We start from the raw sequence: 19,354 nt of genomic DNA on the forward strand, positions 1-19,354 counted from the left end.
TCCCTGAACTGACAGCAGGGAAGGAGACCTGAGACCACCTGGCCCTGAAGCCTTTGGACCGACGACCCAGAAGACTAAGCCAGATTTAATCCCAGCCCAGAGTTATGTTTGAGGTTCTTATTGAATTTACTCTTGGTTGTAGAACAAGAAGGTCCAGGATTTTAGGAAATGTATGAGAGGACATTTTAGAAGCATTATAGCAAGATGAGTTTTAAGGCTGAGGCTGATTTATGTTTGATCAGTTGGTGGCAGTGTTACTACTGTCAGAAGAGTTAAATTAGGGTTTATTGAAGAAGATATTTAAGATTTAGTCACAAGGTCTTTGCACACCAAGTCATTTTTTTCAATGCATTTTTCAGATTTTTTAAAATTATTCACAGAAAAATTTCACACCAACTCGGATATAGAGGTTAGATTCTCTGTCAGGGGAATCAAAGACATCCTGTCGGACCTACCAGTATAATTATGTTTAACCTCAGATTTTTCCTTGTAATAACTTAAGAAAAATTTCCCCAAAATGGCCTACTAAGATTTTCTCGTTTTATGTGGTATGTGAGAACAAATTTTGGCCTAATGGATGAAATCCTCAGCAATCCACACAAAATGCATCAACTCAGCTACACAGTGTTTACAGTAAAGTTTCAGTGTGAGGGAGAGAGAGAGAGGGGGAAAGAGAGCAGCAGCTGCTGCTCTGAATAGTTAAACACTTAGGTCTTGTCCACATGGAGACGAAAACGTTATATTTCCATTTCGTTTTGAAAAAGTTTTCCGTACATACGAGATCGTTTCAGGAAATGTCGACAGAACCACGGAACCACTGAAAACAGCTGAAAATGCTGTAGTATGCCAAGCCTGTAAGTGGCGCTGTCACGGAAATGCACCAAAAGAGAGAAGAAGATCACAAAAAACTGCCACAAACTTTCTCCTAGTTGCCCTTGTGGTTGTTCTCCGCGTTGGATTTAAGAACATCTGGTGTACGTCGTTTGTCGTTGTGTTAAAGGAGCATCAGATTTTGCTGTAAAAGCCATAACAAGCTCGATCATGTCTGCAGCATGAACACAACCCTGTAATTCGCCATTGTTGTTTTGGTTCGACATGCGTATGTGGCGTAAGTGTGCTACGCTATGTGTGATGTTACGGTTTCAAGAAAGATGCAGTTGGCTGTCCACACGGACACGAAATGGTAAGCATTTACAGATATGTTCACTCTGGGACCCGGTTTAAAAAAGCAGCGTTTACGGCCTCCCAAAACACTGTTTCCGTATGGATAAAAGGCCAATACGACAAAAAAATTTTTTCATGCACTCCTGAATCCGTCTCCATGTGGACGGGGCCTTAAATGACTGAGATGGATGTAAAAAACAAAAAATTTAACCTGTTCTAATAAAGGTAACGATGGACAAACGTTTCAGAGTCAGAGCAACCATAATAGACACAAAATGTGATTTTATTGTATTACAACTGACTGTATGCAAAGGCTTAAGATGAAAGTGTTTCTTAGTTTTAGTCCCATATTAGACGTTATAATGTTAGTCTAGTTTTACTTGTTAAAATTTGAAAACATTTTGGTCCAGTTTTAGTCAATAAAAGTCATTACAATGACATTTACATATGTCATTACTTTTTTCAAATATCTAAAATCTTTACACAAACAATATAAGCCAAACTGTAAAACTAAAAAAATGCTCAAATGAAAACTATCACTACAGTATCAATACTTCAGTAAGGATAATTTTAGATGGTGGTAAGAGTTCTCTTCTACTTCAATTGGCATACATTTTATCACAGAGGAACTATAGATATCACTGATGTAGTGTTTTTTTATGTTGTACATCTTTATATGGTTCTTACTATTATGACAGTATTTAATAAAGGGAAAATAAAGGGAATTAAAACTGTTAAATAACAGTAGAAATTGAAATGGATGTGAGTGTGTCTGCTTGTCTAAGCATGAAAACAATTGTTCAGCATTTCAGCTAACCTGAGTCATCTTTGCCAGGTCCAGGGAGGGCCGCTGCTCTTGGGCATCTTCTGGTCTCCTGCGCTTCATACCAATCTTCTTGTCGTTTAACACACAGGGCTGGGATCTGCTCCGTGACAGACAACCCCTCACTCCAGCTCTCTGGCTTGTCCGCCTCCCCAGTTCTGGTGTGGAGTCCGGAGAGCTGGCCTCTGAGGCTTCTTCCCCCTGGAGCTCTGGGAGGCTGATCTGCTCGTGGGAGAGGGAGAGGAAGTGGTAATGATGACGTGAGGAGGGAGAGGTAGGGGTGACTGGAGAGGCAGTGAATTTAGGGTTAAGAGGCAGGCGCTGGTTGAAGAACGGCAGGTCCAAAGCTCCATCTGAAGGGATGCTGGAGCGTGAGGGCAAACTGAAACTGGAGCTACGCTGCATGGTGGGGAAATTGCCGCTGGAGAAACCCCCTCCTCCTCCTCGGACACTACCTCCACTTAGACACCTTCTTTTCTCCACTGTCGTCCATACACGGGAGCCTTGTGGCCTCCATGATGAGCGAAACCCACTGAATTCATCGGAGAAGGACAGAGAGCGGCACTGGCGTTTGCTCGGGGGTGCCGTAGGAGCTTGGCTGGTGGCTGTAGTGGTGTAATGTGCAGTGGTGGACGTGGCAAGGGAGAGGGGGCCGCTCACGCTGCCGTCACCGAGGCTGAGATCTCTTATCAGACTGGTGATTGCTGTGCTAGGCTCTTTGGCCCAGTGCCAGCTCCCCGGCTCAGGCATCACATCCCACAGGCTCTCCAGACTGGCACCAGACTGGCAGGGAGTGCTCTGCTGGATGCCACAGGTTTGCCTCCGGTCCAGCCACCGATCTGCCTCTGTAATGATCAAAATACAAAAACTCACTCTTAGTGACCACATAAGCAATTGTCTGCAACAGCGTATCAAGTAGATATGAGCACAATAAGCATGACAGTAATAAAATCATGATAAATTCTATCCAAGTCGCAGGTAATATGATCTGGAAGGAAAATTAAATCCACATCCTTACTAACAAAAAAAAATTACAAAGTAAACATGATTTAGCAAAAGACCAGTGGTGACAAAAAATCCAGACTTTTTACCTACCATGAGAGTATTTAATTATGTTTCTGATATCAATGCTGCATTTTATGTGCATGTGTGAGCAGCTGTGGATCACTGGTAGAGAAGGTCAGTGGTTTGACCCCTAGTAGCTCCTGTTCCCACATGTAAATGTGTCTTTAGGCAAGACACTTCACCCATATTTGCTACCACTGCCGCATCAGTTACATGTGAACACATATGAGTGGTATGATTTAATACTGAAGGCCACTTTACATACTGGCCTCAACAACCAGTGTGTGAATGGTTAAGTGTGACCTGCGGGGTAGAAACTGCTTCGGCATGTTTTTTCTTGTTCTAGATTAGGCAAGTTCTTTTTCGATTCATTAGGCAAAGCCCTAAATATTTGACTGATGAAGTTGCCTTTCCCTCTCTTGTTATTCATAAATGTATTCTGTTACAGTGGAAAAGCCCTAATCCACCACCAAACCCAAACTGGCAGACTGATTTAATTTCTTTACTCCTTAAGAGGCTCAGTTGCGGCTGCTGGTTTGGCTAAACTGGTAGAGGAGGCACTCATATACTCACAACTTAATTCACCGTCAGTGATTCCTTGTTGACTAAGGGGAGCTTCACAAGGAGTGGACTGAGGCTAAAGTCAGTGGATCAAGAGCCATCATATACAGATGGATCCAGGATATAGGCTACAAGTATTGAGTTCTTAGTGTCAAGCCAATCCTGAACCACAAAGTCATCCAAGTCCCACCTGGGCTAAGGAAAAGAAGAACCGTTGCTCAGTGGTCCAAAGTCCTGCTTTCAGATTAAACTAAATTTCAAATTTCATTTGGAAATCAAAGTCCCAGAGTGTGGAGGAAGATCAGAGAAGCCCAGAATCCAAGGTGCTTGAAGTCCAGTGTTTTCAGTTTCCACAGTCAGTGATGGTTTGGGTTGCCATGCCATCTGCTGCTGTTGGTCCACTGTTCTTTTAACAAACCCAGCGTCAACCCTGTCAGCAGTCTACCAGGAGATCTAAGAGCACCTCATGCTTCCATCTGCTGAGAAGCTTTATCGCGATACTGTTTTCCTTTTCCAGCAGGACTGCAAGAGAGCCCAAAACTACCAGACACTGGTTTTCTGACCATGGTATTACTGTGTCTGATTGGCCAGACAACTGGCCTGAGGAGGGTGAGAGACATCAGAATCAACAATACAGACGAGTTGAAGGCTGCTATTGGAGCAACCTGGACTTCATATCATCCCAGCAGTGCCACAGACTGATTGGCTCCATGCCATGTTGCATAGATGCAACATCCAATCCACTCACCACTGATTGCATAAATAAGCATAATTTTCCAAAAGGTCAACATTTCTGCATTTTAAATCCTTTTTTAGACAGGTGTTTTGTGATATTGTAATATTTTGATATGGTGGATTTTTGTTTTTGTTTTTTTTGTCAGCCATAATCAAGATTGAAAAAAAAACTGAAAAAGGAAAGAAAGAACTTTTTCATGATATTCCAGTTTTTTGAGATGCACCTGCATACCAAAATGTTTGTATAGTGTTTGTATATTGCACAGCAACTCATCCTATTTTGTAAGATTTTGACATGTTTGTGTTTCACTGTCCAACAACAACTTTTTGAAGGATAAGTTTATGGGATCAGATAAAAAGTCATGTTGTCAGCTTTCTGAAGATGCATTTATTAGGTAACTTTATATCTTTTAAATGACAGTTTTTATTCTTACTAGTATGAGAATTTCTTTAACTCAAAAATTAAGTCATTGTGATCTCCAAATGTTAAGATAATTAACAGAAGGGTATGACAAATCAGAGAATTTTGTCATTACCTATGCAATCAGTTAAACATATAAAGCAAAGAAGTACAATAATTCCCTCACAATAAAGTTGAGTGGAGGTTTAAATCTGCAGTAAATAAAAATCATATAATTTAAAAAAAATGATAAAATGAAAATACTTCATATTTGAACCATTTGTAAATGTACTTCATAACAATCTCCTACTGCTTAAAGCAAGAGGTTTCACTGCTGTAAAAGCATGCTCTTTGGAAGACATGAAATTATTATCTGGTAACTGAAGAGATCTCTCATTAACCTGAGGGCATTACAAACATCTGAGCACAGACATCGGAAAATCGTGTCATCAATCTTTTGTCTGAGGATGGAAGACAGCCTCAGGGAAATAACTGCAGCTGCACGGTTCAAATTAGTGCAAGATGTATGTTTTTTACAAGTACGGTCTCCTCCTAAATCTTGAATTGTTTAAAATCAAAAATTAGAATGCCTTTTTGACAACAGGGCTTAAGAAGTTGACTGAAGAAGTTAAAAATGTTGAGTCTCATAGTGTATGGTTTAATGGGCGATATCACAGCTCAGCATACATATGATAAATGTGTACCAAAAGTTTGAAAAGCAAAAAAGGAAAAGCTTAAAGTGTTTTAAATTAAATCCCAGCTCAAAAAAAGCTTATAGTTCCAGTTCAAGTCCACAAAACCTTGAAATCCAAGTGTCCATCTCAAAAAACATGAACCACACACAGCACTGATAAGAATCAGCTCATGAGACAGTCACTCCCACGCTACTAGTCAGGTGGGTGCAAGACAGTAGTTAAATTTGCAGTCTTTTTCACACTCTACACAAAAGAGTCTATCATGCATCTGTAGGAGATAATACACCTACGGTAAAGTGACTGCAGCTACAAAGCTAAGAGGTCAAATTGTAAATCTATTGAAGCCTTTTGGCAGAGAGAGGCAGCTTACTGATCCAAGTCATGTCCTTTTTGGAAGCTTGTCTCTAATTTTGGCATGCTCTCGCACAGACTGCTGGACGGAAATCATTGTTTGAGGCGGACAAACAATGCAGGGGGCTACAGTGACGACCTGACAGGAATGTTAGGAAAACAACTCGACAAAAGGGAGAAAGGGATGAACTTCAAAAGGCCACCCTTTGAAAGCAAGAAACAAAGTGCTGGTTAAACTAACAAGACAAACTAGACAATGTTAAAGTCAACATTAACAGTGGAAAAAGTAAGCCTCATTCCTCCCTGTGACGTCTCTCCATCAAAAGAAAGAGCAGATAGTGAGTGATCGTAGGGTCTTGTGTTTATAAAAGCATGTCTTTTAGCACCTGGGATAATTACTGCTACACTAACAGAGCTGAAGGGAAATTGTTGACATAGGCAACAGCATATTCAATTACAGTACACTCCCATGAGAGCGGTGTGCAACGTTGTGTGGAGGCAGGTGCACCCTGATCATGAGAGGGGGATGAGTGACAGATGGAGAAAGGGAGAAGTGAGATAGAAGAGATAAACAATGAGACGGTTATCGTTGGGGGTCATTGACCTTGATGGCTGAGCTTATCAAATGTTTGCAGAATCTTTTAAATGTGTAAAAATGTCATAAAAAAGTATCCCACCTAATCCACTGTCCTGATCTGGAGTAATTTTAGACGACAAAGGGAAGTGAAAAGAGGAAGCAAAAGAAGGAGAGACAAATACAAGGGCAAAGGTGGAGAATAATAGTGCTTACTCACCCACAGTTCCACAGGAGAAGAGGGTGGTCCCTCTACTCATGGTGTGGAGGTCACGCTGTGGAGGAGAGGCAAAAATGAAGCTTAATGTCAAGTAAAGCGTGTTTGTCCCTCAAACCATATTAAAATAAGAAAATGGATATTAATTTGATATCCGTGCGATTGAGAGGTTACACCAGCAGGTCCACATAATTCTTAATCAGAGATGGGAATTCTCATTAATCTACTTTGCTGCAATTCAAATACAGTCATGTGCATAAGTTTTAGACATGTAGGGTGCGGCTCCTCATGAGGAGGAGAGCAAGCTAGCTGATTAACAATGCTAGACGAGACTGAATGTAAGGCCAATTATTGCTGCCACTTAGCTGGAGGACTGATACCCCTACAGCTAATGGATAGCATAGCCTGTATTTACTAAAAGAAACCAGTGCGCTTGTTCTCTTGAAATTTAAAAACATAACTGAACTGAGCAGCACATTTTCAAAAGTTGGCAACTTTCTAGCTCTACATTGTGGAGCATTTAGCAACTAAAAAGCCACACATTTTCTAGCTAGCCTGCCAAGTAAGCTAAGAGACTGCATGTCAGACATATAATTAAATTCATCCAGCAGACAAGTTTTCAACCTTCAGTTATAAGTTATTATTTGCTGTATGAAGGCTATGTATTTATGCCTGGCATGAATAAATAATGTTACTGTAAGTGTAGTTTAAGTTATATCGACTTGGGTTACACCTGTTACCTGCTCATCAGTAACAAAGCATCACAGTTTTGTAGTTGTGGGACATTGTGGGGCTTCAAAACTAAAGAGTTGGTAAGTAGCTAGCTTAAATGTGAGTAAAAAGACAATGTCTGCTCTATGTAAAGGCATGAATACTAAAATAAATCATAACCACAATAGCCTTACTTTGAGTTTCTGTATACTGTGATATTATCTGTGCTACCTTACACTTTTGTGTTGTTTTGCTTAGCAAAAAAGGCTAAAAGTAAAGAAACTGCTATCTTTGCTAGTGTCGTAAAAGGGTCATTATAAAACATCACAATACAGCTGTCTTACTTTGTAGTTTAACCATAATAACAAATATAATTAAGGGATTATAAAAGTGTTTCGTCTACCCACACCTATCTTCTAATAGTGAACTTGTCCTCTTTAAACAGGGTGGTGACTGTAAACACAGAGGACAAAAGCACAATGTCATAATACATTGCTCTGACTCACCGTATCACTACAACAAAAAAAAAAATTCTAAGATACCAGGCTAAACAAAAATAAAGAGGGTTATATGTTACAGAGGACATTTAAAAGCATTAATTAAAACACTAGAACCTTAGGCATTTAACAACCGATAAAACAAAACCTAGGTACACACACAACTTGTCAAAAAAAACAATACACACCAATTGTTAAACCAAAAGTATTATGAATACTTTTCTAATTAACCAAAAGTTAGGAGAGAAACTGTGGGACCCATATACTTATCTAGCTTAAGCGTGTTAGCTAAAATGAGTAGCTCCTGGAGATTTTACATTGTAGAAATCTTGTTTATAACTGTTAAATTTGTACTGTTTTTACCACACTTAAATGAATTTTGAAATACGGCCCCCAAATGTTTCAAGAAATTGTTTTCTCAACCATTTTAGAACCTAGCTTCTGCACAAAACAAGACTGTGTATGCAATGTTAAGCTAGCTAGGTGTAAGCTAACTCCCTGTTAAACTATGAAATATTCTTTCATCTCTAGTTTAACAAACATCAAAGATATGTCATATAAACTATAGCATTTTGGAAATTATTTTTTTGGAAAAAGCAAGCAGCAAGCTAGGTTTTTCTTCAATGCTTTAGCTGTCTGTTTTAAGCTAGGCTAGTGATATAATGCACCTCCTAAAAGTTTATTCAGCTCTTTGGGACTGGCAGGATGTTGGTCAGGAAATAAAATGAAAAACTTTATTTAAACATTAGTGATAACTAAAGACAGCAAAAGTTAAAAATGTTTTCTCATCAAACAAATTGTGGTCTGGCATGCTAGCTGTTACTGTGCAAGTCAGCACACAGCAGGTGGCAGATATGACATGTTGTCATGCCTTAACGTTCAAAATCACATATTTCCTGATTATTCCTTCACAAGTAGAGCTGAAGTGGGTATTTGTGGCCAAACTTAACAACTGCCAGTGCGCGTGAAGGAAACAGGGAGTCCCAGCATCACTTGTAGTTTAGAGAGCAGCTCATTTCAGTGTGTAGCCTTCAGGGTCATCCTGTTGCTGGAGCTCTCCGTTTCCTATACCTTTACATGTGAACGATTTTGAAGAGTGTTAATAACCAATTTGTTAGAGTTTTTATTTCTCTCACCAGCCGTCTCTCGATGTTCGTGGGCCTTACATCACTGACACCCTTCTTCTTTTCCAGTGTTTTCAAGAAAATGATCACCATGGTAAAACACAGCTGTGCTCCAGTCTTTTGAGGTGCAGAAGAAGGCCACGGGCAGCCATCTTACATGACAGTGGAGGGCAGATAGTGCATTTGGGCGAGACAGATGACCCGTTTAGAGACCTCCCATCTGCAGAACCGCCCTCAAGTGCTTATGATGGTGGTTTGTGAGGTAGGAAGACGTCTCTGAAGCATCAGCCAATCCCTGTACAAGACATGGGAGACAGAAAAATATGATTAACTGATTGAACAATCATTCATGTAATTATTACAGAGCATGTAACACACTTTTCACTTTGTTACGAGGGTCAAGATAATGAACATTAAAGCTCTTGTAAAGAACCTTTTTTGCATATCAACCAACTTGGTGGATAGGCATCTGGATGGTAAGCGAATCAATGAAGATGTGCTCAAATTTTAGCATCGCTGTAGCTAATAAAACAGTTGCAAGTGACCTGGATCTAACTTACAATAAATATTTTACTCCACTAGCTTGAATTTCAACTTTTACTTTCATGTTTTGAATAAATGATTATAAAATGTGCCTGTATATATTTAGTTCAAGGTAAATGAACAAGAAAAGTTCCAAAACAATGACCGAGGAAAGCCATTGTTCATTAATTTTAAACAAATATCTCTAGTCTTTTAACCTAATCAAGAACATATTCACACATAAAGGAACAATATTTACATGATTATTCACATAATCTTACAAATTTGCTCCAAATTTCAGTATTTTACTAGAAATACTAACAGCTGTATTTTTAGGGTCAAATCGACTTCTGGAAACTTGCCCTTGACAATCGTTCACAACTTCAGAGGTATAATTTCACAACTGATATAGCTGAGAAAAAGGAGTGCTGACTTGGGTTATTCCATTCTCAAACCTGACACTTGCAGCAACTTCACCACTCTGCAGCTTCAGGCATATACAGCTACTGTCTCAGTAAACAACATGCTGCCATATGCTAAATTGCTTCCTTATCCCTTTGAATGATGGAACATTTGGCATAATCCACAAGCCATATGGGAACGTAAACATGCTGTAATAGAAAGCAAAGTTTAGCTAATCCGGGAAAAGACATCTCAAGACTACAGATGTGGCTAAGAAACCCACAGGCCCCATAAAGCACTGCCAGTAGCTGCAGTAGTAAACAAACCTTTAACATAAAACACTTGGAGGGACCTATACATAAGGCAGATGGTCCATATGCTTCTTTTTTCCACAAATGTGCCTTGTCATGTCTGCTCCGCTCAGCTTTTCTCAAAGCAGTGAAAAAATAAGGTAAATGGTGGCGGCTTCAGATATGTTTTCTTTAGCCTTACTATGGGAAAAAAAAGTAGGAGCATTCGCAGTGACTTCGACTTGGGCTTCTCTCCTTCATTAGCCAACCACCAAACACACGACAGCATCCAATTAGAGAGTACAAGCATGGTTCAGATCCCCCAATCAACTGCGAGCTTATAACAGCCCTCTGCTTTCTGTGGAGTGACACACGAGGCTAATGGAACTTCCAGGCATACTATGTTTTCCTGCCCTGTGTAACATGTGGTTTCATGTTAAGTAAGGGTTGTTGCACTTATATAACATGCCTCAGAGAGAACGTGCAAGGGCTCACTGGGTATTTAATGGGTTTTGTGGGGCAGAGAGGAAAAAAACAGACACATTTAAAACAAAAAGATGAGCAGGTTGTTCACAGAGCAATTTTATACCAGTCAAGTCATGTCTTGTTACTTCACTATGCCATCTCTATCTTTTTCCCCCTCTTCTTCAGCCCCATGACTACATAAAGACTATAAATGTTTCATGTAAGCCTGCCTCAAACCAACTACTAGCATATGACTCCCATTATCTCCATTTATCCCGGAGAGTCAGTGGAGCACAACCGGGCCTCCGGAGGCGAGAGGGGCTGGTGCTGGTGGTGGGAGTCAAACAAGGAGGGGAATGTTCTTCTTGATCAGTTTTGCAGATTACTTGACTGATTAGGACTGACGGTGACTAATGGGAGCGGTGATGTAGCAAGGTTTATGTGTGTGTGATATTAGACAGAGCAGGAGTCGACAAGCATGACAGTCAAGTGTAAAAAAGGTTGTTACTATAGTGTGTTACATCAGGGCTGAAACAGCACCTGGAACAATGAGAAAAGTGAAGACATGCACGTCTGTTTATGCTAACCTGCACTCGCGTGCGTGCAGTGTGTGGTGACTGGCAAGTGGGGTCATGGGAGAGGGCAGAGCAAGTGTGAATTCAGACCTGGAGCCATGCTTACTCAATGAAGCAACTCCTCATGACAGGGAAACCATAATTTAATGAAGAGAGAACTGTGGAACTCTTGTGTGCAGCCAGCACTGATCAAATTAGATTTTGATTGTTAAAAGTCAGTCCTGTGTGATGTCTCTCACCTTTCAAAATCTTTGTTTAACGTGCTGTCAGACCCCTGAAGCACGTACTTTTTAGGTTGATAGGTTTAATTCTTCTGTTAAGTGTTGAAGAGAAATTCTCACATGCTAATTTCAACATCAGTCACTGATATTCATTTAGTTCTAGCATCTTAAGGGCACACCAATCAACATCCAAAGGGAAATCTTGTCATTTCACAAATGTCATGTCAGGGCTTCCAGTTGAGCAAGCCAGCTAAGCCATCTCCATTGGTCAATGGATAGAGCATAACATTTTGTGTAAGGGTGTCAAAATTGGATATTTTTAGGGATGCACGACATTGGATTTTTGCCGATATCTGGCATGCTGATTTTTACAAATTCATTTTAGCCTATACCAATACTGATTCTGCTATGTAAGTGTAGTTCATACCGAAAACTTCAGTTTATAAAGCATTCTTTAAAGTTTAAAGTTGGACAAATTAAGTCCTGGAAACACACTTAAGGATTTAAGAAATTGGAATGAACAAAGAAAAAATCTTCAGCTGACATAAGTATGTTAATCCTGCCTAAAATTTCCCAAACATATTCATAGATCAGGCCAATACTTACAGCTGATCAGCCTGATATTTGCTGCCAATATAAGGGTTGTAAATATCAGCAAGAAATTAAGATAATATCTGCCAATACCAATATCATGCATCACTAGATGCACTATATGGACAAAAGTATTTGGATGTCTGACCATTACACCAACAGGGACTGTAATGATATTTTATTCAAATATATGCACTTTAATATGGAGTTGCACCCCCTTTTGCAGCTATAACAGCCTCCACTCTTCTTGGATGTTTTCCACAAGATTTTGGAGTGCTTTTGTGGGAATTTGTGTCCATTAATTCTGTAGAGCATTTATGAGGTCAGGCACTGATGTCAGACAAGAATGCCTGGTTCGCAATCTCAGTTCCAGTTCATCCTCAAGGTGCTCAGTGGGGTTGAGGTCAGGGCTCTGTGTGGGCCAGTCAAGTTTTTCCACACCGGTCTCATCAAACTGTGTCTTTATAGCTCTTGCTTTGTGCACTGGGGAACAGTTATGTTGGAATGACTAAGGGCCTTCTCAAAACTGTTGCCACAAAGTTGGAAACATAGCATTGTCCAAAATGTCTTGTTATGCTGAAGCATTAAGGTTGTCCTTTATTAGAGATAATGAGCCTAACCCAAATCCAGTAAAAACTGCCCCATTCCATTATCCCTAACCACCAAACTTTACAATATTTTAGGCAGGTAACGAGTCTCCCAGACTCGGCCATCTGACTGTCAAACAGAGAAGCATGATTCGTCACTCCGCAGACCACATTCCCTGCTTCATACTCCAGTGTTGGTATGCTTTACACCACTCTATCCGACACTCAGCAGTGGACATGGTGATGTGAGGCTTGCATGCAGCTGCTCTGCCATGGAAACCCATTCTGTGAAGCTCCCACCACACAGGTCTTGTGCTTATATTAATGTCACTGGAAGTTCCAAACGCTAAGGCTATGGAATCAGCAGAGAGTTGGCAACTTTTGTGCATAATGGGCCTTAGCAGTTGTTGTGCCTTAGCCATTGTTGACTCTCTGTGATTTTATGTGGTCTCCTGCTTTGTGGCTGAGTTGCTGTTGTTCCTAAATGCTTGAGAATGAACACTGCTATAGTCTCAGATAAAACTACCCAAGAATATACCCATGTTTTGCAACAGATGCCATTCTTGTGGCCGATTCTCCATTTAACACGCTGTCCTAACAACATTGCATCACATCATGCAGCATTCACACTTGCTTACTCATCATAGAACTTGCAGTAGCATGACTCCTAGACAAACATAGATTGTTAAACCTAATGAAAGAACAATGTCTGGCCTCAAAAAAATGGAGACTTCAGATTCCTGAAGTTGTGCATTCCAAAAGATTAGTAAAGCTTTATCAATGGAAATGACCATTTTTTGGACCTATAAAACATTTAAGGTTCACATAACTAAATCTGACCTCCACAGTGGACTTGAACGTTGGTAATTCTAGTCAGATTTGTGCACACCGGGGTGCAGACAGCAGCTCTTGGCTCACAATAGCCAGTGACTCAGGAGGGCACTAGAAAGGGCAGCTAAGATAATATGGCTCCTTGCCCAGGCTGTGATTTGTACAGGCAGATGAATAGAAGCCTATTTGGGGCCCCCTAAAGTTCTGTGACGGGGTGTTTGGTGTCCATCACCAATTGGCTCTGGTTACTGCATACTTGTGCGGAGCGCGTCTGGTGTCAGGACTTTGATCGGTGGCTGCAGCTGAAGGAAACCAACTCTTTTCACAATAAATAAAATTATTAGGACAAAACAACATGGCTGACACCAAAAAGAGGACTTCAAGCATGACAGATTCTTCTTAAAAAGGTTGATATGTTACTTAAATGTTAACAGGTTACACTAATCAGAATGGCTTTCCTTTAAAGTGTTTTATGGTACTCAAGATGGATGTTGACGTCTGTTTTACGTAGTTGATACAGCCATGGCAAACAAAATTTAAACACCAAAAAGAAAGGTTTTGCTCACTCAGGCTTTTTTGTAGTCTGGGGTGACAAAAACTAAGAGCCAATCTTTTGTGAAAATCTACGGCATGGACTGTTAATTCAGGGTGAACACACAGCCAGCCCTCTCCCTCATAAAGAGGCCGAGGTCGTAAAAATGGTCCTAGGGAGGTCAAGACATACCACTGAATACTCTGGCCATCACCCTAGTACCCACTGGCACAGCAACACAAGCCAAAAACAGCACGCCATCACACCACTACATCTTCAAAAGTGTGTGACAATGAAGAGCTCATGCAGTCAAACTTCACATCTTGACAGCCGTCAAGAGTCTGGATTCTGGTGTCCCTTACCAAAGCAACAATCAATGCATGAGTAAAGCTAAACTCCTCTTTAAAAAGATCATACATTTTATTTTTACTTCAATAGAGAAGCTGTTAGCCATGACAACAGCTCTGAAATAAAAAAACAAAAGAACCATTACTCAGAATTTATCAAGCAGCAGTTGGTTAGTTGGTGTGAACATATTACAATGAAATGCAAGAACACTTCCCTTTGTAGTACACGGGTTGTGCTTCTCTTGTGGTCACATGTTGCTGTTGCTAAAATGGGTGTGAAGTGCAATAGCTCATTACAAAATACATGAAAAGAGACTAACCAAAGTGATATACACAAAGCACTGTGACTCTGGGTTACAAATGCAACGCCCTACTTCACTTTACTTAAAAAAAACATTAACTAGTGCAAAAGTGTCTCAAAAGTAACTTTTGACTTTGCTTAACTGTGTTATCACAAAGCATAATCTGTTTGTAATAGTTTGAGTGTGAGGGCCTTCAAACTCCTAACCTTGCAAAGCAGATGGATACGCCCCTTTCCCTGTTTTTCCACTGGCAAATCCATCTTGCAAAGCTCCCATCTGAACCGTTTGGGCCCGGTTAGAAAGTGACAGGACCAATCAGCTACAAGGGGCAGTACTTTCAGGCGCAGCAGAGTCTTGATGTAAACAAGCTGCGGCCAGAGCTGGTGCAGTTATGGAGGAAGAGATTAGCGTGGATGTTGCTAAAGCGCCAGTTTCATCAGAACTTTTCTTTGTTAAAAGGAGAACAAAGAACAGCAGTGAGTTGTTTTCTTTTCAAAAACGACAAAAGTCGAGTACTTGCATGTCTATGGTCGCCATGTTTCACGTTATTCCTCAGTAGCTGCACACGTGCAGCTTGCTAGCGGCTACGTCACGTGCTTTGTTGCTCTGATTGGCCAGTAGAGATGTGACAGACAAACAGAACGTTCACCCAATCATACTACGAGGATTTTTCAAAGCCTCTGCCTTTTCTCAAACTTTTACTATTGAAGCTTTCCCAAACGGATGTGTGAAACACATCCATCTGGCATGTCAGGTTATCAAACTCCAGGATGTGTAATGATTGTTCACAGCATCCCCTCTATTCTGTCACTCTTCCTCTGTGGTTATTTTCGTTAAATACTCCCTTATCCTTTTCATTACTGTTGGGTCTAAACTGTATTTTAATAAAAATATTGAAAAGGCAAGCCTTCTGGATGTATTTTATGAGTCAACTTGAGGCCCATCTTTTTATTCAGGCTCATTAGGTTTATCTCTGTTTTTTAACTGATTTATTTTTACTGACTCCAGCATATTTTTTAACATTTAACTCCATTTATTTTGATTATTTATGCATTTTCTATTCCTTAAACACTTAAACCTTGTTTTTCTGACATTAAACAGTTGGTTCCGTCTGGCCCTGCTTCGCCTGGACCACTAAAGGAACATGTAGCTCACCAGATACCACTGCTTGATACAGTGCATTCAGAAAGTATTCAGACCCCCTTCACTTTTTCAGTTGTGTTATGTTGTAGCCTGATACTAAAGTAAAAAAAAAAAAATTGTATTCTCATTACTCTTCACGCAGTAACCCAAAATGACAAAGTGAAAACAGAAGTTTAAATCAGAAAGTCAGAGCACCTTCAGTACTCTGAATTACAAGTTTGTAGCAAACTGAATGCATTAACCATGGGAGATGACATTGGTCCTGATATCCAAAATCAGTGCATCTCTACTCTAGGCCTGGGTGATGTTGCCTAAAAATCACCCTTACCCTATCACAAGTAATTTTCTTGCCTTTGACAATAAAGGTATTATATCACGGTATCACAAAATTAAAAAAAGATAGTGCTTTTTTACTCCAAATTCAAGTGTTATTAATCCCCTTCTCTCCTTAAAACAAGCCTTTGATGGCATACTCAATTTATCTCTAAGTATAGGAACACAGAAAAAATGTTCTATTTTTTTTTAAGTCTCTCTAGGTTAACTTCTAACTGCACTCCAAGTTTCGCATTTCATCTCTAACCTGATGAGGTGTGTTAAGCTGCTAATGACTTGAACACGTTTCCTAGTGAAGGCGATCACAATAAAAGCGTTTCAGAAAAATAACAGCCAGAGACTTTTATTTTGAAGAGCTTGACAGAAGTATTGGGTTTAGCATTGAGTTAGCTTAGCTTTGGCTGCCGTACCGGAGAATACGGCTAGTTTACAGCAGCTTTTCTGACCTCATTTAACATCGCAGCCTGGATCTTTGACTCACTGTGGACTTAGAAAAGAAAGTAATAAAATAAAATAGACTTTTAAACAGTTGTTTATGCCGTTGTAAGAGGAAGAGCTGCAGCGCTGGGCTCTGAGACCCGCCAAAGCAGCACTTAGCTTGTGTTAGCCCCAGGCAGGCTGACAGAGACAGCACACGGACTTTGTTGCAGTACAGCTGTCAGACTTTAAGAGGAAAAAACATGTGTTTTTGCCTGCTAACTCACACTGAGGCAGATACTGTGACATCATTAACAAGTGTTATCACGATTGGCCGGTAGAGTCCAAATCTCTACTGTAGGCCAAATTTATGTCATTTATACCTTCTACCGCATATACTGCACACCCCTACTCCATACAGGCTGTTGTTAAAAGTAATGGAGATGCAAAACAATGAAAAACATGGCCGCATCCCTACTTTTTTTAATCTTACAGCCCTCTTCAGCTCCTCAAAACATGCAGGAATACAGAAAACACATGTTAGTCTGGTTTATCTTGCAGCACTACATTAAGAGTTAAATGCTTTTCTGTGTCATTTGAATAAAACCAACATATGAGGGTTTGGGATTGAGATTTAACTTTGCGGGAATTAAAGATGCACACATCAGCTCAGATTAGAGCCAAAAAGCATAAAAGGCAAAACAAATTATTATAGTCTACTTTAATAGACCTAGGTCATACTTTAAACTGTAATACAGGAGTTTGCTAGCATAAGCTTATTTGGGTTTCTGCTGCAACTGAGACATTATTATGGAAAACGCTTTGTTTTATGCTTTCTAAAAGGATTTACAGGGCTCTAATACTGACATTTCAAACTTTAACTTTCCCTTGACAAAATGTGCACTACAGAGTTTAATGCAGGGAATTTGTCGACAGGAGTATTTTCAGTTTTGTTTGATCTGAATCTCGAGTTGAAAAAAAAAATATTTCTCATTAATCTACACTCAGTAACCCATTATGACAAAGTAAAAACTGAATTTTAAACATTTGAAATGAATTTAAAAAACTGAAATGCTTCATTGACATACTATTCTGACCTTTTGCAACAACACTTGAAATTCAGCTTAAATTCCTCCCGTTTCTCTGGATCCTTGCCGAGATGTTTCTAAACCTTGATTGGAGTCCACATGTGGTAAATGAAATTGATTGGACATGATTTGGAAAGGCTTACACCTCTCTACAAAAGGCCTCACAGCTGACGATGCATATCAGAGCAATAACCAAGCCATGAGGTCAAAGCAACAGCCTGAAGAGCTTAGGGACAGGATTGTTGCAAGGTGCAGACCTGGGAAAGGCAACTAAAAATGTTCTGTTGTACTGAATGTTCCAGAGCACAGTTCTTAATAATTCTCAAAGAAGTCTGCCACAACCAGGACTTTTTGAAGAGCTGGTAATCTGGTCAAACTGACCAATGGGGGAGAAGGCCTCAGTAAGGGGGGCGACCAAGAACCTGAATTTTGCCAGAATTAGTTCAGGGTGCATTTTTTTATGATGTCCACTCGTAATTTCCAAGTTCCAAGATAAAACTGAAAAAATCTGCAAAATGCCTAAATATTTGCCAATGTGCTGATGTCTATCGATAGCGCCGATATCACCGACATTGATGTTGCTGATGCATGGGTGCATCCCGAGAGTGGAATTATGTTATCAGAATAAACTTTAATAAACTTCTTTCCAACAGAAATCCACCAGTTACAACAGTCCAACAAACACATCTCTCTTTGATTTAACTTTAACAACACCGTTTAATAATAAGAAAATAACTCCAGGCTTGTTCTGTCTTGGTGGATTTATTAGTCATACCTTCATGAGAAGGCTAAAAGAGCTCCTATTGTTGCATTTACACCCACAGAACTGATAAGTAAAATGAGGCATGTCAAATATTTTAGTTAAGTCACCACACACTGAAGAAAGATCAATTCAGTTTTACTCTTTCAAAGACATACGTAGGAGCAAGTTTCTCTCATACTCACTTCATAAAACAGTTGTTGAGTACTTCTTTGTTTCCGGGGAATTTAACAGGTAGCCATAGCAACCAAGCACAAAACAGAGGATAACAGTGACAAGTGTTGATGTTAAAGGCGGACATCACCCACCCAGTAAGGAGCAGTAACTGGACAGCTCATCATTTCTTTATCAGTGAGCGTGTGTTTTGGACTATTGAACAGAGCTGCAGCACAGCAAGATTCATCCTGCAATCTGCAAACACGGCACAGTTTCTCCACTTATAGGCCACCTGAAATTTATTTAGGGTTGACCCCTGCGTCCCAAAGCAGGACTTAGTTAACTGAAGTCCTAAGAAGCTTGACAGGCGTAGGATCAGGTGTTTCAGTTTGAGTAGAGGAAGGTATGGGGCCTCTTGCCCCCTGGAGTGACCCTCACATGCCTCACCTCTCCATACATCAGGTACCCCACTAATTACACCACAACCCCCCTGTCAATCCTTGCCTTTCCGTCTGTGGTTTCTTCCATTATGTCTGAGTAGCTGGTCTGTTGTGTGCACACTAACCAGAGCTCTAATCCATCAGGGATACATTACATGGGAGCCTCCAGCGCTGCTAGCAATCCCCTGCAATTGCTGAGCTCCATAAGCGCGACCACTCCTATGTTGAATAAGCAAATGATGTTATACTGAGTGTCACTACCAATCAGCTAATAAAGGTGAAATTGCTGTGGTTACATAATTCAATAGTCATTTTGTGAGTGTATGAAGTGTAAGCTGGGAGTGTGTATGGGGGAGAAAGAAAACTATGAGCAGCATTCCTTCAGTCCATTCATTCATTCATGAGGGGGCTCAGGTCACCATATGGACCCTCTGA

General features: G+C 40.2%; 1 protein-coding gene across 1 annotated transcript in view; it reads right to left on the bottom strand.

The window, feature by feature from the left end:
* The window catches only part of LOC121510599 (protein FAM53B-like), a 35,984-nt gene that overhangs the window by 10,279 nt on the left and 6,351 nt on the right, over positions 1 to 19,354 (bottom strand). The window contains exons 2-4 of the mRNA XM_041788701.1: positions 8,930 to 9,212; positions 6,589 to 6,643; positions 1,982 to 2,832 (exon numbers count right to left, since the gene is read on the bottom strand). Coding sequence (XP_041644635.1) covers positions 1,982 to 2,832; positions 6,589 to 6,643; positions 8,930 to 9,010 — 987 coding nt within the window. The 5' untranslated portion in view covers positions 9,011 to 9,212. The remainder of the gene's footprint in view (positions 1 to 1,981; positions 2,833 to 6,588; positions 6,644 to 8,929; positions 9,213 to 19,354) is intronic.

This window comes from Cheilinus undulatus, linkage group 6, assembly GCF_018320785.1.
Source record: "Cheilinus undulatus linkage group 6, ASM1832078v1, whole genome shotgun sequence".
In the NCBI taxonomy this organism is placed as follows: domain Eukaryota; kingdom Metazoa; phylum Chordata; class Actinopteri; order Labriformes; family Labridae; genus Cheilinus; species Cheilinus undulatus.